Source organism: Pseudorca crassidens, chromosome 10 (assembly GCF_039906515.1).
Source record: "Pseudorca crassidens isolate mPseCra1 chromosome 10, mPseCra1.hap1, whole genome shotgun sequence".
Classification (NCBI taxonomy): Eukaryota; Metazoa; Chordata; class Mammalia; order Artiodactyla; family Delphinidae; genus Pseudorca; species Pseudorca crassidens.
In genome coordinates, this window is record NC_090305.1 from 102500761 (window position 1) to 102524008 (window position 23248).

At 48.0% G+C, this 23248-nt stretch overlaps 2 protein-coding genes across 5 annotated transcripts in view; one reads left to right on the forward strand and one right to left on the reverse strand.

Moving 5' to 3' along the window:
- The window catches only part of TSEN2 (tRNA splicing endonuclease subunit 2), a 42223-nt gene extending 28734 nt beyond the window's left edge, over nucleotides 1-13489 (forward strand). For all 3 annotated transcript variants that reach the window (XM_067755507.1, XM_067755508.1, XM_067755506.1), the window contains exons 8-12: nucleotides 64-202; nucleotides 6285-6321; nucleotides 7462-7573; nucleotides 8619-8708; nucleotides 9569-13489. In XM_067755507.1, coding sequence (XP_067611608.1) covers nucleotides 64-202; nucleotides 6285-6321; nucleotides 7462-7573; nucleotides 8619-8708; nucleotides 9569-9628 — 438 coding nt within the window. In that variant the 3' untranslated portion in view covers nucleotides 9629-13489. The remainder of the gene's footprint in view (nucleotides 1-63; nucleotides 203-6284; nucleotides 6322-7461; nucleotides 7574-8618; nucleotides 8709-9568) is intronic.
- Nucleotides 13490-17506: 4017 nt separating this feature from the next.
- MKRN2OS (MKRN2 opposite strand) lies at nucleotides 17507-23248 on the reverse strand. 2 transcript variants are annotated; one of them, XM_067755513.1, is made up of 4 exons: nucleotides 22932-23248; nucleotides 19726-19775; nucleotides 18563-18725; nucleotides 17507-17762 (listed from the first exon to the last, which is right to left on the reverse strand). In XM_067755513.1, the coding sequence occupies exons 1-4, from the start codon at nucleotides 23228-23230 to the stop codon at nucleotides 17522-17524; spliced, it is 753 nt and encodes a 250-aa protein (XP_067611614.1). In that variant the 5' UTR covers nucleotides 23231-23248; the 3' UTR covers nucleotides 17507-17521. The 2 variants fall into 2 exon arrangements, with proteins under 2 accessions (XP_067611614.1, XP_067611615.1); XM_067755514.1 differs by lacking the exon at nucleotides 19726-19775 and having other exon boundaries at nucleotides 22932-23120.

A 23248-nucleotide genomic window follows, 5' to 3' on the forward strand; every position in this document is an offset into this window, starting at 1 on the left:
CACCGGCTGGATAATGGGTGGATACATACGTCATAATGCTTTGTTTTCCCCCAACAACCGTAGGAGCCTTTAACGATTGTGAAGCTCTGGAACGCCTTCCGCGTAGTTCAGCCTACGTTCAGGACTACGTACATGGCGTACCATCACTTCCGAAGCAAGGGCTGGGTGCCCAAACCGGGCCTGAAGTACGGAACAGATTTGCGTAAGTGATTCTTGGCTTGGCAAGTGTGAGCACACCAGGGTTCACATCAGATCCTGGGGTGAAAATCGAATCGGTTATATGTGCTGTTGCTGTTTTTTCCTGAGATGATGGATGTCCTCCTGCCTTAGATAATCATGTTTGGATCGGGGTGGAGGGTATGTTTTCCTCTTTTCCACTCTGAGATCTTAGAAGAGAGTCCACAGTCCCTACCCCCGCCTCTCTTTAGTGTGTGATGTAGGGCAGTCCCTTATCTTCTGGGGTAGTCTCACCTGTCAGATTGTGTGCAATGCCATTAATAATCATTGTAGAACTGTGGTGATAATCACAGCTGACATTTATTGAGCCCTTATTGTGTGCCAAGCATTGTAGGAGACGTTTGACGTGCACGACCTTGTTTAATCCTAATAGCAGTTCTACAAGATCAGAGCTCACCATCCTCGTTTTTCTGATAGGGAGACTGAAGTTGTGAGAGAAAGGGTCATTTGCCCCTAAAAGTTCCCAGGGTCAGTAACTCATAAGTCTGGGCTTTGAATGCTGGAGCCGAGGCCCTTGGGAACTTCTACACAGTACTGCCTCCCTCATCTTTATTTATAGGAGGGAGTCGGGACCCGCTGAGCACCTCATTCACCAGATAATTGCTCAGGGTCTTGTGTGAGCCAGATCTTCTTAGGTGCCAGGAACACAGAGGTGCACAAGACAGACAAAGCTCCCTGGGTGGAGCTGCTCACGTGCTGGGGCAGGGCAGGGGTGAGGAACAAACAAGCAAACACATAAATACGTACTGTAATTTCAGGGTACTAAGAAAAATAAAGCAGAGTAAAGGAACAGAGAGTAAAAAAGAAACTTAGGGTGGTTAGGAAAGGGACTCTCTGAAAAGATGTGCCCCAAACAACAACAGAAACGTGACTACAGTGAGGGAACAGGTCACTTGACAGTCTGGGGAAGAATACCCAAGGCACAAAGGAGCAGCCAGTGCAAAGGCCCTGAGGCAGGACTTAGGAGCAGCACAAGGCCAGTGCGTCTAGAACTTAGAGGTCCGAGGGGGAGAGTGACGTGAGGTGATGTCTGGGGAAGATCACGTGGGGCTGGGCAAAGACTTGGGGTGTTATGCTGGTTATTGGAAGTCCTGGGAGATTTTGAGCAAAGGAGTGACATATTCAGTAACATGATTTAGTGGGACCTTTGTGTACTTTCTTACTAATAGACGGCAGGGGTCGGGGGGCGGGGGGCAAGGGACGGGAATGGAAGCAGAGGGAGTAGTTAGGGAAGCTGACCTGACCAGCCCTGCGGACAGAATGATCGGGACCAGCTCGAGATTAGTTTGCCAGGTTTCCAGATGATTGCGTGGCCCACAGGTCACAGCGTTTCAATAAGTGACGTAGCCGTTGCACTGCCGTCACTGGCTCCCCGCCCTGCTCTCCTTTCCCTGCCCCGTGAGAATAGCCGCTCCGTGTGAGCGCTTGGCAGGCCAGTGTGCTCACCGAATGGGTGAAACCTGAGCGGAACTTTCCAGTTGACCAGGCCACGGTGATGCGCTCTGAGGAGGTAGGGGTAACAGAAAGAGCTCTCCGGGCTCACACCGGTTCCATGTCTTACTACCTGTGTGACCTCAGGGAGGTCAGTTCATCTCTCTGAGCTTCCGTTCACTCGTCATGTAACATGGATAACAACATCTTTATAAGACAGCATCTTCTTTATAGAAAATAAAAACAAAACGTAGCCAGGGGAAGGGACCTCTGTTGAGTGCCTTGTAAGCATACCTTACTGCGTGTGTTTTCAGTACTCAAGCCGTATTTGTGGATGGTGGGTAGAGAAAACTTTCCGCATTGAAAAATAAACTGCCTTATAAGGCTGGATGAAAGGACAGACAGATGGACAGACTTTTAAAAAGAAAAGAAATATGTCAGCTGCTGTTTCCCAACCCCCCAAGGGCTTTGCCGCAGGAGGGGTGTATCGTGCCCTTGGAGCTGCTTGTGTGATTAGCGTGAGACCAGGTTTCTAGCCCAGCAGTGCCATGAAGGGTGTCTTCACATCTCCTGCTTTAGGGAGAATTCAGGAGCTGCACTAGCCTGGGGTGCGAAAGAGCAGCTTCCTAAACTTGACCTCTTCTCCAGGCACGGCTACATGGTGCTGCTGGTCTCTTAACAGCATCATTTTAATTTTGAAGGCGAGTGATGTGATCACACATACCCTAGAACACAGGCTACACCCAGGACGTGCTCCCTTAACAATGGTTTCTGCTCACAGAGGTAATGACTCATGACAAAGGGCCGGTAGGAAATTCACATCTTATCAGGGAAACCCTTCCCTTGACTGAGTCTTGTCAATCAGATTTCATTCCAGGAGCAGCGCTTGGAACAGGGGATAAGATCTCAAATGAGGCACAGCTGCGGGGCCAGTTGACCTTGATTGCCCTGTGCTGAAAACCAGGCCAGAAATCACTTGGGAGCCTTTCCGTACATCCCCCCCACCCCAGAAGCTGCTGCCGGCTCGTATGGTGACCAGGTGCCAAAAGCGCCAGGTGCCTTGGTGCTTTTCTTCTCCTGTCTTATTTCATCTTCACGCTCCGTGAGGCGTGTGGCGCTCACCTCCTTCAGTAGCTGAGGAAATTGAGGTTTCGAAGGGTCAGGGGAGTTGCCGAGGGTCCCACAGCTGGTAAGTACAGAGGTTAGGGCTGTTTGGGTCCCAGCTCTGTGTACTTCCCACCACACCTGACTAACATTGCCAGCCAGAAAGCCGAAAACCAACTCCAGCCTTCTATTTTTGTCTTACGCATTCCCACCCGTTCCAATTTTGGGTTCACGTGGACTGAGTTTGATCATGTGATTCCCCAGCTCCCTGCAAATTAGGAGTTGCAAAACAGGTAGAAGGAGGGGAGCCGTTAGAAGCCAGCAGAGATACAGGATGTCCAGAGAAGAACCATTGCTGGTCGTGGCATCGGCCCAGAGCTGGTGGCTGGCTCTGCCCCAAGGGAGAGGCGCTGGGGCCCCATGCTCCTCACAGAGCAGGGAGCTGCACCTTCCTCCCATCCCCATCTTCAGTTCTTTCCCAAGCCACCCTCTTGGCTTATTCTTCTAATCAGACTTTAAATGTTTTTGTTAATATTTTCCACATTTGCACACATAATACGTATTAAATCATAAGTGTTTTTGCATGCAACTCCTGAGAATATTCTTCTCCATAATTATGGCATCATATAATACCTAAGAGAAATCAGAATTATTCGTTAATATTAATCAGAATAATTAACAATTCATTATTGATTATTCGTTAATATTAATTAATTATTCGGTAATATAATATCATAAAAATATCCAGTCCATATTTCAATTTTCCCACTTGTCCCCACAATGTCTTTTGTGGCTGTTTGGTTTTTGATTTTTTTGACAGGCTCCACTCAAGATTCATTTGTCACATTGAGTGCATTTACCACTTTTAGTTTCCTAGGAAGGCCATGAGAAATGACCACAAACTGGGGACCTAAAGCAGCAGAAGGTCTAGAGGCCGGAAATCTGAAACCACGGCCTTGGCGGGGCCGTGCTCCCTCCGTTCCTTCCTGCTTCCAGCTTCTGGTGGCGCCAGCTGTTCCTTGGCTGTGGCTGCATCCCTCCAATCTCTGCAAAGATCCTTTTTCCAAATAAGGTCACATTCACAGGTCCCAGGAATTGGGACGTGGACATATCTTTTGGGGGCCACCATTCAACCACTGCAGTCTCTTCAGTCTTTTTTAATCTAAAAGAGTCCCTCCACCTGTTTGTTTTCTGTGACGTTGACTTTTTTTGAAGAGTCCCGTAGGGTGTCCCACAGTCTAGGTATGTCTGATCACTTCCTCGTGGTTAGATTCGGCCTTGCCGTTTTTTTGCAAGCACGGGTGATGTGTGTCCTCACTGGGCACGTCCAGGGGTGCCTGATGTCAGGTTGTCCTACTGCTGGTGATGCCGTTTTTTATTGTGTTTTATTGTTATAAAAATAATTTTTTTTATTTTTAAACTAGGGCAGCCATTGTCGGGTGTCTGCGCTTTTCCTTTTGTAGTTCACAAGTGACTTGTAGGGTGACACTGAATATCTGGTTCCCTAGTAGTTACAGTGGTTGCCCAAATTGATTATTGCCCTGATCACTGTGTTCTGACTCTATCATTCCTTCCGCACGTCACGTCTGGTGTTAGTGTAAGAAAGCACGTTTCCTGTCTTCTCCCTCTTCGTTCAGACTTTATGTTTAAATACCCACTATTTCTTAGACTTCTGAAGCTTTCATCTTTCTACCTGGGAGGCATTTTGGTAAAACTATTTCATTTTCCCCTCTGAATACACTGTTATCATTGTAATCTCTATTATCATGGGTAACTCTTCGAGCACCTCCACCTGCATTATTACCCCCATTTTCCATAGGCAGATTGAAACACAAGTGTCATCATATGGTCTTGGCATTGCTGAGCCTTGAGTTGGGGTCTGACTGATGCCATGTTTATGCTTTTAACCCCTAAGCTGCACCTCCATCGTAGTCAGGCATCTGAATGGCCTGAGTTGGGGGTCGGAGCTGCTTTCAAGCTGTGTCACTTTCCAGGTGCATCTTAGGTGAAGGATGTGTAACTGATCATAGCTAATAGCAGATGAGGGCTAGAGAAGATTTTAATTTCCCCTCGTGTCTTCATTTTATGATTTTGGAGGCTGAGGCTCAGGGAAGTTAATAATGTGTTTAAAGCCACACAATTAGGAGTGGCAGAGATCAGGCCAAAACAGAACCCCGAATTCAGTCTCATCCCAGTACAGGGTCTCCTTCCACTGCACCACATCCCCAGAAACTGAGAAATAGGTGTTTAGATATTTACTTAAATGTGGGCCCTTACACAGTGAATTTGAGCTGACTTGCCAAATACTTTAAATACAATTGAAATAGGAAATATGTTCATAAGAAGGAAAGGTGACCATGGAAAATATACGTGAAGGGTTACTGTATCACCATTGGGCCCTAAACTTGTTCTGACCTCGTGGTGCGTGAGCTAAAGGGAAACGTGATTAAATACCAGGTTTATGCCCAAAAGGAAAAGTTCTGCCGGTTCCTCAAAGGAAACAAAGCTTTTCTGCCTTGGTTTTTGCACAAGCTCACGGATATAATTGTTAGTTAAGGTAATTCCTGCGGCTGTAGTTACATATAAATTCCAGATTTCATGGGCTTAATTAACACTAGAAGTTAATTCTGTTCATGTGAAATCCAAAGCCAGTGTCTGAGTGGTAGGTGGACCAACTCCCACAGGGACTGCAGGGGCCCGGCTTCTTCTTGTGGTCCCACGAGCTTCACTCGGCCTCACAAAGGAACAGGCACAGGCTCGGTGCGGTGCCGGGGAGGGTTTTCTGGGCCAATCAGGAAGTGCCCCGGGACACACAGCCACTCCTTGCTGCTTGGGAGGCTGATACAGTGTCTCTCACGTGCCTGGAGAGAGAGCAAACAGATCTGGTGATCTCCGCAGCCTGCCACAGGCTGTGCGCCCCCGAGGGCTCGCCTGCACTTCCACGGTCCATGGCAGACCCCGGCCAGCCACTCTGACCTCCACAGACTGAATGAGGTGGGCAGGCGGGTCTCCGAGTGGCGTGTGTGCTTATGTGACTTTTTCCCCACTTGACTTTGAATTTCCTAAAAGTAGGCATGAGTCTCATTCATCTTTAGCACAAGCACCTATCCGGTACCGGCCAGAGGAGCTCAGACCCTGAATGACGATTCAAAAGATTTGAAATGAATAACTGAATGTTGGTCCTCATTATACCAACTTGACACGCTTGACATGATTTCACACTCTCTCTCTGGAGAGTGTAAGACAAGAGACAGGACAAAAATTGCTTATACTTGGATTTGGAGTTCATTTGTGGGGTGCAGGTGGGACGAGGGTGTTAGGGTCTTGGCACCAGATTTGCTTTGCTAATTTTTGTTCCAGGGGAAAAAACAGTTTGGGTTTTAAAAACAGACCACAGGGTGTATTACAGGTTACCCACATAGAGAGCCCTGGGTGTTTGAAGAAGAAAATATAAGTATGAAATGAGACTTTGATTTCGAGCGGTTACCAGTTTTCTTTCTTTCTCTTTGCAGTGTTGTATCGCAAAGGCCCTCCATTTTACCACGCAAGGTTTGGAGTGATTTTTTTTTTCTTTTTGGAGTATAGTTGATTTACAGTGTTGTGTGTGTTTCTGCTATACAGCGAAGTGATTCCGTTACACATACACATACATTCATTCTTTTTTAGTTTCTTTTCTCATTTTGGTTATCACAGAATAATTGAGTGGAGTTCCCTGTGCTATGCAGTGGGTCCTTGTTGATTATCTATCTTGTACATGTTAGTATGTGTGTGTTCATCCCAAGCTCATGATTTATTGGAGTGATTTGTAAATAAGTTCATGGCTTAAAGTGACAGGAGGAAATTTCTGAGCCCCAGTTTAATTTTCAGAGGCACACAAATAATTAGAGTCAAATTCCTCCTGGTTTAATAGGAATAGATACTATATGTCTGTCCCTTACAAGTAGAAGTTGTTACACTATCTATAAAATAATAAATAGGTCAGGATAATTTATGTTTTAGCATTAAACGTTGAGTTAATCTATGCAGTTACTGCTATATAGTAATTATTCATCTTCATATCAGTGAGTATTATTATCTAAACAGTTGAGTGAATTCACGGGTTTCACGCTGGGAGAAATATTTCTGTTCCTTTCCTGTAAGTGCTGAATCAGGCTTATAGTTTGTAATGTAAAATGTGAGTTTTTCATTAATACTTTTCCCAGTAGTAGTCTAGGGGAATTCAGGATCAGATGCTGTGTGTTTTATTTTCTGTATTTTCGTTCTTGGTAGGACAAACAATGTTATTTTTATTTTATTTTAATATTTATTTATTTATTTTATTTTTGGCTGCATCGAGTCTTAGTTGCGGCACGCGGGATCCTCCGCTATGATGCGTGGGCTCCTCGTTGCGGGGCTCAGGCTTCTCTCTAGTTGTGGTGCTTGGGCTCCAGAGCACGTGGGCTCTGTAGTTGTGGCACAGGGCTCTCTAGTTGTGGCCTGCATGGTCAGTAGTTGCGGCACACGGTCTTATTTGCCCCGCGGCATGTGGGATCTTAGTTCCCTGACCAGGGATCGAACCCACGTCCCCTGCGTTGGAAGGTGGATTCTTAACCACTGGACCACCAGGGAAGTCCCAAGCACTGTTCTTTGTAAATGGGTTGACTTCATGTTTTTTTTTTTTTTTTAAACACCCTTTGCCTTGTTTTCCAGTTACTCTGTCATCATCGAGCTGGTGGATGACCGTTTTGAGGGCTCTCCTCGCAGACCTCTCAGCTGGCGGTCCCTGGCTGCCTTGAGCAGAGTTTCAGTCAGTGTCTCCAAGGTAACACCGCATCAGCTTTGGGGTTCACGTGTCATTTAAATGGTTGGATTTTTCGTCTTAATTGTGGTAGAAGCATAAAAGTCACGTGTAGGGACCGCAGAGCATTTGTGTGAACGAAGCTCTGGAAGCTGGTCCTCCTCTCCGTTTTTCCCCCCACCAGCTGGTGCACAGCTCCAGGGGTGGAGCTCCGAGGTTTCCCATGGGGAAGGGTGTCAGTGGGCATTGCCTTCCTTCCTGGGGGCCAGCCCAACCAGCACGTGCTCAGAATCCACTGCCACTCATTCACAGACGACTCAAAAAACACTGACGTGTTTGTTTTTTCATAGGTAGCAGATCTCTCAAAGAGAGAGAGGAAGGGAATTAATATTTATCGCTAAACACCTTATGTCTTTTCTCACTACCCTGTTATTATCCTCATCCGAAGGGTGAGGAATCAGAGTCAGAGATGTTGGGTGACCAATCCAAGAACACACAGCTCATGAGCAGAGCTGGGATTCAAACCCAGAGCCACGTGACTGCCCCACCTGTGTTCTCCGATATCCCACTGCCGTCAAGTTAGGAGGGACATTTCGTCTCATACCAGGACTACGAAGAATGGAAGTTTTGTGTGTTCTCTGTTACTCAGTAACTCTCTGAGTCCTCCTTCCCACAGCTGCTGGAGGCGTGCAGGGCGTTGAGGCCGGAAGGGCCAGCAGGGCCAGATGGCGGCTGCCTGGGCGCAGGCTACGTTGCTTAGGCTTTATCCTGTGCGAGTCACTGTGTCCTAGAGAAATAGGGGTCTAAACTGTTTCCAGTACTGAATATTTTAAACGCTGTGTTTATAATCAGCATATGTGCTCTGTTTGCATTCTCCTGCCATGTCAACGATGACTGAACGGCAGGTCTTTGGTCCAGAGTGGGGCCTGGTTACGTTCCCGGGAGGAAACGGACATGCTTTGTGAGCTTCGAGTAGCACACACTGAGAGGGGGTGGAGGCGGCCGCGTTTCCTGCCCAGATTTGGATTTGTTTTGTGGGATACGGAGTTTGTTTTCCATGTCTCAATAGGAATTTATGCTGTGCTATTTGATTAAACCCTCCACCGTGACTGACAAAGAAATGGAGTCACCAGAATGCATGAAACAAATCAAAGTTCAGGTAGGTGAACTCGGAAACAAATTCATGTCGTCACAAAGGCTCTGCCCAGCGTATTGCGTCCCTTGGAACCTGTGGTCCCGAGACAGGACGGGAAAAGCATCTCGCCTCGGCGATGAGAGCCCTCTCAGGTCCTTCCCCTCTGAACCCAGCCTCACTCCCCCTTAGCCCTGTGGCCCCTTGTCCTGTGATGTCCTCTGGTTTCCGCCCCTGCCGGGAGCAGCCCAGACCTCTCCTGGGTCTCGGCCCCTGAAACGACAAGGGTCACTGTTGGCTCACCACCTCCTTGAACATCTTGTCTGGCTGCTGGGGGCCTGTGTTGGGCTGAGGCTCCCGCATCTTCCTGGCGGGATTTTCTCTGCCGGCACTGCCGACCCGCCATCCAGTTGCCCATCCCGCAGCAGGCCAGCCGTTGGTCCCCAGGGCCCAAGCGCCTCGTCCCCCTGTTTATCCTGCTCACACCCACTGGCTCAGCTCTTCATAAAATGCCAGTCGAGACCCACGTCTCCCTTCCCCGTGCTGCCCCAGACACACCGGCACCGTCACAGACCTGGTACTGTGTTGAACGGTGGGTTCGCACCAGCACTCCTGTTCCTGAAATGTGCTGGTAGGAGACCACAGCAGGGGTAGCTCTTAAAATCTTGGGGTGATTACTGTAGATACTGTAGATGTTTCCACATGAGGTCTGTTTGCTACATTCACATTTCTCCAAATGTTTAGTTACAAGGAATGGGGAGCAGGTATCATCCTTGTACAGACAGCTCTCTACAAAATGTCTCTGCGATGCTGTATGCCTAGCGTGTTCACGTTCGTTCATTTCTGTTTTTGCAATTCAGTCGCCTTTGTATTTTGATTGGTTACAGGAGGTGATTCTAAGCCGTTGGGTTTCTTCACGGGAGAGGAGCGATCAAGACGAACTTTAACAACTCAGCCTCAGGTTTCTGATTTCACCAGCAAATATTACTGAGTCTCCTGTATAAGCCAAGTTCAGGGCGAGGTAAAGAGTCCTTTTATTGTAATTGCCCATTAATGTAAAAATTTTAAAGAGCGTGGCACTCCCAGCACCGGAAAGTGTTAGTGTGTTAGAAGTTGAAATTACACAGGGAAGAAGAGCCCTGTGCGGGGACTACAGGTTCTGTCCTTGGATCGGTCACTCACTGACCCCGGGCCTCTCGCCTCAGGGCCTCGTCCTTTCTGCGTGGGGGCTGGACTAGGCCAGTCCCAAGAGGACCCTCCCAGCAACAGGCAACTTCTGTTACTCTCTGATTTTACCTGAAATGGTAGTTTCTCTCCAGGCGGCTCTGCAGTTTTCAGGGCACCACTGTGCACCTGCCTCTCTCATTACCCACGTCCAATCTGTCCTGGAAGAGGGGCTTCTGTCCACACGTCTCCAGCTCTCCAGGAACTTCAGCCAATTTCGCAAACATGGGAAATTCCATTTACTGTCTACCAAGGATTTCTGTATCATAGGAAGCATTTTAAAACACATTACCTCATTATTTATCTCAGTGAACCTATTGGTGGGCACGTTGTGTAGAGTACACAACAGTATTGTGCAGGATTAGATAAGAATTGTATCTTGCTTCGCTGAACTCGTTATAAAATAAAAATATATGGTGAAAAAATGAATGGAGATATATAGTGAATGCAATTAATATTTGGTAAAACACAGTAAACGAAGCCCTTTTTTAAATTGTTTAGATGACAGTGAGTTGCCTGAGGGGCAGCGGGGGGTGGGGGGGATGGGTGGAGGGGACGGTGAACAATGTCTGAGATCCACCCAGCGCCCAAATTCACATCACTGGCCGGCAGCCTTCTCCTTGACACCAAGTACCCCAGAAGCGGATGGCTAAGAACCATCTTGGGAAGCTGTGGGATGAAAACACCAAAGTGGGCCTCTGTTTGCATTCCCTTGACCTTGGGCTTAGAGCTCCTGACGACTGAAAATTCTGCTTGAGGTTGAGTGTTTAAGGGGTTGCTTCTCTTCTCCTCGCGATACCGCTCTGGCAGCCAGACCGTTTCGTCGGCGTGATCTGCGTCTTACACATTTGGAGTCCAGGTGATGGAGCTCCCCTTCCTTCCCTGTTTCAGACCAGTAAAGCCCATCCGTTTGAAAGAGCCTGTGGCAACCTTCTTGCTCTTCATCAGTGATGAGAAGAGTTGGTCAGCATTTTTACCGTCCGCCTTGCTTACTCCAGGCTCCTTACACCGCAGAAGACTTGGCTTTGAATCACCACTTTATCAAAATGTTGAAAGTCAGCAAAAAATTTTAAGAGCCGTTTCTTTCCTATTTCATTCATCATTTGTGATGACACTCCTTTCCAAGCCTAATCAGTGCATCGAATGCCTTTATGGTAAAAACTGCCATGAATCCTTCATCAAAGTTCAGTCACCCTATCAGCTCTCCAGGTACTGTATCATCAGCTGATATGCTTTGAAGGTTGTGGTGACTCCTTGGAATAAAGGCTACATTAAAGGTGTGTGAAAGCGGAAAGACCACAGTTATTATCCGTAACTGAAAGCTCTAGAAGGATGCCTAGAAGCATCATCTTCCGTCAAAGAAGCCTTGTGTGAAAGATTCTCCTGCGTCATGTGTATGGTTTGAACACCGTGTAGCAGGCCATGCGCTTTGTTTTCAAAAAAAAAAAAGCTCAGGTTCATCAAGATTGGAAATTTGCTCTGCAGTAGCCACCTTCGGGAATTTCAGGGGTTCACTGGGGGAGCTGCTGCAGCCTTCCATGCAGCTGCAGTCAGGCTTACATAAATCTCCCAGACCTTCCAGGCTGGCTTTAAAACCGAAGTCCATCACCAGATCCTCGTTCCCCATCACTTTCTAACTCTCCATCTGTACCAGCATGTGCTCAGTGGCATCATGCTGACTGGCTGTGCATCCTCCACACACGAATCTCACTAGCTTGATAAAAATAACTCCCGTGCTCCAGAAGACTGCGAGACTTTGTGGAACCCACACATTTCACAAGTTGTGCTTTGTCACCCACCCAATGCAAAAACCATACACAGGAAAGGGACGCACGTACTTGGCCGAGGTTATACCTTTTATATGATCACCCTTCTCAATAGACTGTCGCTCCAGCTTTTTTTCCTAACAGAGGGGATTTCCTCAGCGTCTGAAACTCACCTGCTTTCTTCATGGACTTCTCCACTTCCAGAGGAGACAGTTTCACCTAATAAAGTGGGGAAAATGAAGTGGTAACACACTACACCCCTAAACAGCGTAAGTTCCCGGCAGTCGGCTAAGACAGCGGCGTGTGCTGCGGCCTCTGTTCGGTTCAGACACTCAGAACTTGAGGATTTTGCTGCAGGCTCTTACGTGTTCGTCATTTTTCACTTGGATAGCCAATATGGGCTAATGTTTTTTTGCAAACCATTACAGCCAATGTTTGGATAGTGAGAGTCGAGATGGGGCAGATACCTTTGTGTTCTTGTTTAGCCCGTAGCAGCCTCTGAGTTCAGGGAGTGGGACGCTCCACAGGAGGAATAGGGAGGCTCAGAGGTGGCCGCCGTATGCCACCGCCAGGATGTCCACGCGGGGGACTTGAACCAAGAGCCCTCGGTACCTCTGTGAGATCACCACAGCTGAAGTGACACCGGCCCAGAAAAATCATACGAGTCAACAGAACAGCCCTGCTAGGGCTCATCCAGTGGAGGTTAGAGGGGAAGGCCACCCACCACTCCAGGCAGGGCCTGGGGTGTGCTGGCAACGCGGGGCAGTGGCAGTGTGCTGGCAACCTCAAGGTTGGGGTGTAGCCCGGGGCCCCTGTCACCAGGAACGTGCTGGTCCATGTCACTTGGCACACAGTGTCAGGGGTTCGCAGATTCCATGAGGACCCTCTGTGGATCCAAGGTCAGGAACGTCGGTGCAGAGTGTGGTTCTTAGCTCGTAGTTTCCCCAGAGAGAATTTTATTGAAGTCAGTGTAGTGGAATGAGCCTTCTAGAAAGGACACATTGAGATCTCAGCTCTGCCTCTCCTGGTTCTGTGACCTTGGACGATTTACTTGCCCTTATGAGCACTGATTTTCTTATCTCTAAGATGGGCCGATGATACTGTTTATGACTCTCACCTCAATAAAAGAAAGTAAAAATAATAATATAATGTTACTGGGAATTCCCTGGCGGTCCAGTGGTTAGGACTCAGCACTTGCACTGCCGTGGGCCTGGGTTCAACGTCTTGTCAGGGAACCGAGATCCTGCAAGCCACGTGGCACTGCCAAAAAAATAATAGTGTTCCCCCAGTGGGTTGCTGGAGGATGCAGCGGGCTGGTCCTTACAGGGTGCTTTAAGCACAGAGCCTGGCCCATAACACCCTTCAGCTCTGCAGCTGTGAGGGTTCATCTGGGGGAAGGAGGAGGCACCATGTCCTTACAGCCACAGTGCACACTGCCTGTGACAGCTGCTGCTTACACAGATGATTACCGTAGGTTGATTCTCCCGCCTTTGTGGAGGCTGGCCTTCTGACCTCAGCCCCAAACTATAAGGGAAAATGGTGATATCTGTGCCTTCACTGTTCTAAAATTCCCTCATAAAGAGATTCAATTCTATAAAATAATTCGTTTATATGTAACACTTGGCAGGGATTAAACCAACATGAATGGGACATAGTTTTAGGCAGGTTTACCAGGCTGGACCTGGTTAGGTTTCCCAGCATTTTTGAGCATAGCATACAGATCTGAAAGTTCATTGTTACTTATTGTTAAAGTTTTTATTTTGTCTTAATTATTTTACCTTTATTAAACCATTTTCATTTTCTTTAAAAAAAAAAAAAGTTGCTCTTTACTTGAATGTGGTTTTTAGTGTTCCCCTGTGGGGAAAGTACTTAGGCTAAAAAGAAATTAAATGTCTCTCCTCCCCATCACCCACCTCCCACTTGTGATTTTTCCAACCGAACTGAATTTTTTAAAACCTGATTACAGGGACTTCCCTGGTGGCGCAGTGGTTGAGAGTCCGCCTGCCGATGCAGGGGACACGAGTTCGTGCCCCGGTCTGGGAAGATCCCACATGCTGCGGAGCGGCTGGGCCCGTGAGCCATGGCCACTGAGCCTGTGCTCCGCAACAGGAAAAGCCACAACAGTGAGAGGCCCGCGTACAGTAATGCAAAAAAAAAACTGATTACAGACTCAATTATCCCATGAATGTTAACTTCCATAAGACTGTAACTGAGGCCCATTTCTAAAATTGAGAGAGATTTAAATCCATGAGTTTATCTTAAATCTTTGGTTTTTAATATATAAGCTGAACATTTTTAGTCTTTTTACCATTTTGTGAAATATACGGTTGCCTCAGTTAAGAATACATGATATGGAAAAGCAAATTTGTGAAGTTGTTAAACTAAGGCAGTACTTTTTATTTCAAAGTAATTCACTATGATTTCTTTTAAGTGAAAGTTTTTTAGCATTTAAAAATTTTTGGAATCTTTCCATTTTCAGAAGCAGTATTTCAAAGGTAGATATTCTTCCTGACGTTTAGATGGCACATCTAACATCTGATAGAGTAGAAAGGGTGGAATCAGAAAAATCTGGGTCTGGGGCTTCCCTGGTGGTGCAGTGGCTGAGAGTCCGCCTGCCGATGCAGGGGACGCGGGTTCGTGCCCCGGTCCGGGAAGATCCCACGTGCCGCAGAGCGGCTGGGCCCGTGAGCCAAGGCCGCTGAGCCTGCGCGTCCGGAGCCTGTGCTCCGCAACGGGAGAGGCCACAACAGTGAGAGGCCCGCGTACCGCAAAAAAAAACACAAAATAAAACAAAAAAAGAAAAACCTGGGTCCAAGAGTCCAGGTCTGCACTAGGAAAACAGTGGTGACCTTGGGAACATTGCTTAATCCCTCTGAACCTCAGTTTCCTCACCTGTGAAGTGGGCATAATTACTAGCTCCGGAGTTTGTTTCGCAGACTAAATGAGATGGTCTGTGAAAGAATCTGGCACATTATAGGTGTGCTTTTTTCCCTTTCAGATGAACCAGAAGTGTGAGCATTGACATAATTATTTCCTCTAGGAAGTAAAAAGCCTATTTTATGCCCTGGTAGGTAACACAGTGGAGGAGGAGGTGACAGAAAAAGTTCGAGGTAAAGTAGTGAAGACAGCTCTGGGGATGGGGGAGGGGTACCATGGTAAGCACTTCCTGCACGAAGGGAGCGAGGTGCAGCCATTGCGGGTGGCTTCTTGTTTTTTTAATATCGTTTATTGGGTTTTCCTGGTTATAAGAGTAATCCATGTACGCTGTGGAGGCTTTGGAAAAATGCCTTCGTGTGGGTTAGTTTAGTCTTGCGGATCGGTGACTCTGTGGCCTTGCTGTGAACGGGAGCCCAGCCGTCCATCATCCCAGGAGCGCTGACGGAGACAGATGTGTGCCCAGGGCTGCGCTCACCGCTGATGTGAAGGAGTGCACTTGGGCTGCCAGGTGGACCTCAGATTTCATCTGGGGTTGGAGTTGGTGCCAGTGCTGAGGATTCTCAGCTCACACTTCTGCAGAGCTGAGCCACGTCGCCCATCTGTCTGTGGTATTCTGATGCCGCATTTCCTTTACTGGGGTAAAACCTGTAGGCTGGTACTGTGGTTTTGTGAGCAGGGCATTTGTAGCCTGCTGAAGTGAAAGAAGAAATACGAGGCCGACCGCTACCAAAGGCACCTCCAGGGTGTAGAGCAGCCCCGAAAATAGGGAGTGGGGATTGTTAAAGCTTTGTTTGAAAATCAAGGTCAAGCACTTGGAGAAAGCATGAAATTAGCGTTTCTAATATTAACAATTTTTTTTTTTTTTTTTTTTTGACTGCATTGGGTCTTCATTGCTGCGCGCGGTCTTTCCCTAGTTGCGGCGAGCCAGGGCTACTCTTTGTTGCGGTGCACAGGCTTCTCATTGTGGTGGCTTCTCTTGCTGCAGAGCATAGGCTCTAGGCGCACAGGCTTCAGTAGTTGTGGCACGCACAGGCTTCAGTAGTTTTGGCACGCAGACTTAGTAGTTGTGGCTTGCGGGCTCTAGAGTGCAGGCTCAGTAGTTGTGGCATACGGGCTTCGTTGCTCTGTGGCATGTGGGATCTTCCCGGACCGGGGCTTGAACCCATGTCCCCTGCATTGGCAGGCAGATTGTTAACCACTGTGTCACCAGAGAAGTCCCAACAATTCTTATTTTAATTGTTTTATGACATGTTTCTTATCTGCTGTTCATATTTGAATGCTGATGAAAGCAGAACGCTTATCTTCTCTAACGATGGCAAATTGCTGACCCAGTTGCCGTACACCCTGCGTGCCACTGGTCGCTTTCGGGTCGCTAGGTGCTGGAGGTAACTGCACAGGCTTTGCAGTCAAACCTGGTCTGAACCCTGGTTTTGCCACTGGGTGCCTTTGGGCAAGTCCGTTTCCCTTGTCATCTGTAAAATGGGCATGATGTCAGTACCTACCTCACAGCATGGTCTTAGAGATTAAAAGAGAAGAGTAAGAAGTGTTTACTCTGGTGTGGAGTCTTTTATGAATACGCGTTAATTGCAGCTGTTATGATTACTAATAATAGGGTAAAGAACTGGTCCAGGGAAGCAGAGTCCTAAGACAGAGCTTAAAGAGAATGGGGCAAATCGGAATATCCCCCAAACCCCACGCCCCTTTCATCTTTACCCGCTGAGGTCTTTATGATTCCTTGAACACAGAGTAGCAGGCAGGTCATTTAAGGTGGTCTCATTTTCTAGGTAGGAAGTTTTGTATTTCTTAAAGAACAGTCCTAAAACTTAACAAATGCAAATGTTGAGCTGCCTGCAATTTTTCCCACTGAAGTCGCTAGTGTGGAACACTGACCAATGCCTCTTTGGAAACAAGCTTGAAGAATCTGTAGCAAGTTTTCGGAATATCTTTATTACTGAGTAACTATTGCTACCTTGAAGATGGGTTTGGTTTTTGGAAATTAGACATGATTCGGTGCCCACGCTGAGGAATAAGATTAGGTGGATAGTATATCACGTTTGGTCAAAAACAGAGAGTTCTGGAAGCAGTTTCCAAAGAGGAATCCTGAAATGTTTTGATCACTGGCTATTTAAAGTCTGATTATCTGGGTGTAAAAATTCTAATGTGCTTGTTAACAATCCTTGTGGTTACTCATCTCAGTCGTCCCCTTCCTCCTCCTGAAGGTATGAGAGACAGAAGACGGACTTTCATCGTGTCCTTTCTGAATTCTGCACCTAGAGTGGGCAGAGGAGGTGATTCGCTGTGGTAACTCCAACACCCCAACTCCCCACCTCAGGCCAGGGAAACAGGTTGATTGAGGAATTGCCAGTCCTGTTTGTGCGTGTAGACACAGAAAGGCTGACCCAGGAGGAGTGCATGGTTCCCGGCTCAGATTCTGAGACCTTTTTCCTTTTTTTTTTTTTTTTAACTATTATTGATTGTCAAAAGGTTACCATGTGCTTTTTATATAAAAACAATGAGGTGAAGGCAGTCATTACTTCATAAACTGGAAGGGTCTCTTCCTACAAATCCCCAATTTCTGGATTCACAGTGAAAGGTGAATTTGTTCCCTACTTAATTTATAGGAAGAGTTCTCATTGCTCTGTGAAAAAAAGATGCTGCCACTTTACGCTGTAACATGGACCCCAAACTACGGTGAAAACAATTTTAGTTGTGGTGCCTACAATTTTGAAAACCCAGGACAATTTTTATTCATTTCGTAAATTCTTACACTGCAGTAAGCTGAAATATGCGTAAAGGGAAGCCGTCTAACTCTTTTTTATTAAACACAGTTGAAGACATATAGAGGCCCAGTAGCTGTTCCAGGCGGGAACCCCCAGACATCACTTCCTGTCTGCTCTCAGGTGCGATGCGCGCTCAGCACGAGCCGCTTCCCGGACGTGGGCTTGTCTGGGGACCAGGGGGCTCGATGACGTAGAAGCCGTGCTCTTCTATCATGCGGTAGAGCATGATGTACTTGGAAGCCTTCCTCGTCCTCGGGATCACGAACTTCTCCGTGAACTCGTCCCGGTCCAGCCGCTCCTCGCCCTGTGTGGCCAGGACGCAGTTAATGAACTTGAGGGCGTAGCTGTAGCAGTTGTGGTGGTCTTCTTCGTACCTTATGGGGCAAGGGCGTCGAGGAGACAAGGCTTAGCCCTGAGCTGCCCAAGGCCTTTCATAATTTTAACCTCGCTGCAAGCTGGGCCCCCATGTGTGCTGGCCCCCTTGATGACATAGTGTCCAGAGGTGCAGGTCAGAGGGACACTTGGCATCTGGGGCTATTTCTGCTTGCAGCTTAAGTACAGCTAGGACTCACCGAGGTGTCCAGAGTGGTGACTCAAGTTGCATATAGGCCCCAATTTGGAGAACTTAATTTCACTGAAATTCTAGATTCTCGAAGTGGAATTCCATGTCTGAGTTTTATGATATCCTACAGTGTCTAAACTTATTTCAAGGGAAGCATCAGGACAGTTTAAGTCCACAAGTATGCTATATATCTTCTACAGTGATAAGGGGGCAAGGAATCGATAAATTAATTTCAAACTTGCTGAAACTTAAAATGGGGGAGCTTTGGATAGGTTTACATTTTGAACCTCATTTAAAATTGTTTTGTTTTAAGGGAATATAATACTGTGGGTTTTGCTGTACATATTATTAAATGTCGAGTGTGTAAAGGAGTCAAATAAGTGAAATAACTAGAGGACTAAGGTCTGGTCCCTTCAGCTCTTAGAGTGCTGTGGTTCTGTCGGGGAAATGTGTGCTAGCTCACCTCTGCAGAAACCCCAAGTAATTCAGCCCCTGCTTAATTCTGTTACAGACGCTACTATCTCAGTACAGGCTCAACATGCAAGTCAGTGCAGCTTAGCGTCCTCTGTGAGCTGTGATGGCACCTGGTGGTGAGTGAGGGCCCTGTCCTACCTGTGAGGCAGCCAGGCCCCCGTGGTGGAGAAGTCTTCCAGGTACTTGTCCCACTGGTCCATCAGTCCGAACATGCCGGGCTGCAGGAGCGGGATGCTCACGCTCTGCCCCCAGCCCGCTTTGTCTCGCTGGACACCGTGCACCGTGTAATTATACACGACTCCTGCCGCCAAAACCAAAATCACACGGAGGCGTCAGGGGAAACGCACCCCGGTGAACGGGACAGCAGCCACCTGCTAACTGCACACAACAGGAGCCCAGACAGCACTTCCCGATTGCAGTCCGAGAGCTCTCGAAGCCCCTCCTCCAGGGAGCCTCTGCCTTCTTGCTCTCAGCACCCGAGGTTGTCCCAGAGAAACGAGACAGTAATAGGTGCTGGGGTGATCATCTCCAGATATTTTTGTTGAAGTTCTCTTGTCTACAAAGGCGTCCGTCTCACTTCCTTAAATCAGCAGTACATTTCTCCTGACAAAGACTGGTGCAGATTTGACTGTTCGTGACAGTCAATGAGTTCAAAACCCAGTCCTAGGTTTCTGTTCACAGTGTCAGTTCTCCTGCCTCAAGGGAGCAGCAAGGGCTGTAATCAGACTTCACCTGTGGGACCTGATCGCAGCCGCAAGTGGCTGGCCTCGCTCACCATTCCCAGGCCTGCACCCTCCTGCTGGTGGCACTCCCCAGGCCTTTTCCTGCAGACTGTGCCCTCCAAGCTAAATCTGGCCAAAGGAACCATTTTATTTAAATGTGCTGCTTTTCTGATTTTTTAAAGCAAACTTTCGCAGGGCCTACCGCACGCTCAGGTGCTGTGTCCCCCCAGTTTATCCCTGGTGTTCCTGCTTGGCCCCTGGAGACCCCAAGTATGAGGACCCAGTGGCAGTGGGCTGAGTGTGGCATTGGGAGCAGAGGGTCTGCTTCTAACACAAGATGAGGTCTTGGACAACTCAACCTCTCTGGATGTCTGTTTCTTCCTCTCTTAAAAACTAAGAAAAAACATACACGTTTGCAATGTTTTTAATGTTTTCTCAGCTCTTGGCTGAGAAAACATTAAAGAGCTTTCAGATACTTAGTATCGTTAGTAACGTTGCCACATTACTTTCTCTCTAGAAATACTGCTCTCTTCTAACCAGGTATTGGGGGAACTTTTTAAGCTATGAAAGCGCACTTACCATTTGTGTTGGTTATCCCCACGTGAAGATCAGACCTTCCGTCATACTCCCTGGAAGAAACAAGAGCGTTTTTGTCCTCTCATTTGCACACACTAGGCGTGTGGAATTGGTATTTAAAGTGGGAGGAGAACAGTGGGCCTCCCCTCTTGGCCGGTGCCAGAACTCGGCCTCGGTGCCAGAGGCCAGGTTAGTGGAAAGGCCAAGAGTACGTGTGAGGTAGAAAACAGTGCCCTGCACCCGCTCTGGATTTTCTTGGCCCCCGCAGTCCTAAAGGTGAGTGTGCTGGAAGGCCAGCCCTGCTGGAGCGTAACGTCAGCATGACGCCTGGCTCTGCAGCGGAGGGGCCCACCCGGCTGTCAGCTGTTGAGGAGGCTCCTGACTCCTCCTTAAGTGTGAGAGGGCAGCCCGTTCCTCAGGCCAACGTGGGTGAGAGGGTCCTGAAAGCACCTCAGTGGGCTTCTACCTTTGAAACTAATATGGTCTTGAAGCCCGTGGCCACACTCACTTTTCCTGGACAGCCCTTCTTTCCTGAAATTATTCTTCCCCCGAGGCTGTGCATCAGATGTATAACTCCAGGTAATTTAACCTGTATATACGATCCCAGGCCATCACTTGTTTGCCCCGAGACTTTCTCACCTGTGAGATGGAAATAGCATTAGCTCCTAGCAAGCTGGTTGTAAGAGCAAAATGGCTGTTGAGTGCCACCATGTAGAGGTGTCACGTAAGTCAGGTGATTTTTAAATGATGCGCTCCTTTGTCAGACCACAGTGCTGAATGTTTGCTTCCTCGTTCAAGCAAGCAGTCCCGGGGTTTACAATGGCCAAGGACACAAATGGCTGCCCACCTCTTCAGAGCAGTCCCCCCAGGCCGTCTTGTTGCAGCCACTGTGAGTTTTCTGAGACCCTGTGGGTTCAGAGGTTGAGAATGAAGCTGGGAAAAACAGTGAGTCTTGGGTGGCCGATCACGGTGCTGGACCTGGATGTGTGCCATCCGCAGATCACTCCCTGCATGTACAGCCTCTCTGTTTCCCGCCTAAATCCCAGGCGTTCCCTCTCCCGCTCTCCTCCAGTTATTTCTCATTCATGCAACATGTCAACTACGGGCCTGTCATTTGAAGTGAAGTGCTAGTGACACAACGGGAAATGAGGTCCCTGCCTCACAGGGTTTGCCTGCTTCCAGAGAAGACTTTTCTAGTTTTAGTTTAACAAGTTGTTAATAGATTGAGAAGTGTTACAGAAGCATGTGATGGGGAGGGCCAGGGCCACCCCTATCCCATATGATAGTTTTGTACAGATTAAGAAAAGGTGCCCCTTCTTCCTGCAGAGGCGGCTCTGCCCAGGGTGCTGCCCAGGGTGAGTGGAATGCAGGCTGAACTTCGGTATCTGCCACTGCCTTGGCCAGGTGTCTTTGTGCAGTCCACAAGCTGCACGGCCCTATATGGCAGCCCTGAGGGATCCTCATCTAGTTAGATCAGAGCCTCCGTGATTCCTTTGAATCACTGCTGGTTCTCTTAAGTAGATGAAATTGTCTCAAGATGAGTTGTGGGGAGTTGGTCCTGAGGGTTTAGAAACAGGAGGAGAGGGAAAAAACTAGTCTGGAACTCGGCCTTCAAGGGACTGGTGGGCAGGGGGCTCCTTGGGTTCTGCAGATCCTGGCCTGAGTTCCTGAGGGGGATAGGAAGATGCCTAAGCACACGATGTATTTCCACACCACCACCTCCTTTCTGCTGCTGCCGAGGGAGGCCAGGGCTGTTAGTGTCACCACCACATCACAGAAGAGAGGAATGCTTCTCAGGGGCTAGCCTGAAAGCCTGTCGCGTGTTGTGTCATTTCTGGAGAGCAGGGCAGCAGCTTGTTCACTGTGACATCCCTAGCATTTCCCACACACAGCTGCTCAGTGAGCACCTGTTGAGTGAACCAGCGTTACAGGAAGTGAATTCTGAATTTTAAGCTCTGTTCAAAAGCTTTCGGAATCCAACCAGTTACTAACTCCAAGTTAGCGTGAATGAGGGGCCTTATAAAACAGTTTGGGCTTCATGAATCTGGTTAAGGGAGAAATGAAGGTTCTCCCAGTCACGTTCTGAGCTGAGTATGAAAATATTGGGACAGGAAGGAGCGTGTTGGTTCAACGTCGTGCCTGGCACCCGGGCCAGGTTTATAGGCCTTTTCACTGACCCTCACAACTCTGCAAGGTCAGCGGGTCCTCATTTTACAGGTGAGGAACCAGAGACTCGGAGAGGGTCCTGGAGCTGGTCTGAATCAGGGTAGGAATGGGGGGCTTCTTGGCGTACAAGCCTGCACGGTCCCCTCTGCATCCCGCTGCCTCCCCGAGGAAGGGTCAGGAGTGCAGTCTGTTGTGCCCCTAGTGTTTGACCAATGCCTTGTACACACGTCGGTTCGTTTCATCCCCATAGGGACTGGAAGGAAATTGATTAAGGAAGTTAGCGAGCAGGAAAGTAGTCAACTCCAATTTTCTTATCCCACACCAGCACTAGAGGGCAGGAGGGACTCAGGAGGGTATGTTTCAAGGAGGCAGGAAGGTCTGGGCAGTAGACCACAATAGTGTGCACGACACACTTCCCAAAGCTCGCACCATTACTCATCACTGTTCTCTTGAAACCTGGCTCGTGCAGGGCCAGTTCCAATTCCACCTGTAAACTCAGGACTCTTAAGAAGGCACCATCCTTTCTTTTGATTTCTGAAATGTTTCTTAAAGTCAGGTGACGTCTACCATTGAAACAGACCAGCTCTAGTCTCAATTTCATGCACCTCCATGCAAAATAGTCTGTACGTGGCCATCCTTCAGGCTCTGTGCAGGGTACCTGCTTGTCACAAATGTTACAAACTAACTCGAAGTAAAGGTATTATTTTGATGAGATTAGCTGCTGGGTCATTTTCCCAGTTAGCCTCTTAGCACAAAATCTATGGGTAAAAAAAAATCTCCAGGCTATCGATTCCTCTCTCTTAAAATTGTATAAGCAGGTTTGACCTTCGTATAGTCTTGCACTTATCATTCCAGGAAAGTATGCACCCTTCTATTCTTATGAAACAAAAAGGCCAACATTTTAGGATTTAACACCAGACCGCTGAAAAGGTTATCCACCAACTCTCACACTGTATATAGCACGTTAGAAAAAGAAAGTTTAAGTGACTAAAACAGAGGAGGGAAGCTTTGCACAATCCAATGCAACACATAAAACACTGTACCTAAGAAACGTCCCTTGAGTTGGTCTGAGGAGGAATGAACACTCTTCTTGATGCCCATCGGTAAACGGATTAGGGATGCTGACAGGTGCTTCCTCCAGCTTCCTGGAGCCCACGTCCTGCCGGCAGAGGGGGCAGCATGGCGGCACGCTGAAGCTGTAGATGTACTTCTGACAGTGGTTGAATTTGATAATAGGCTTCCCAGCCTCTGGGCGCTGCATGGCTTTCCCCTCCTGGGCAAGGAGGGGTGCGTTCCCCAGGACTTCCTTTTCCGCGTTACATGGCCAGCAAATGCCCTCCATCCAAGTAACCTGATAACA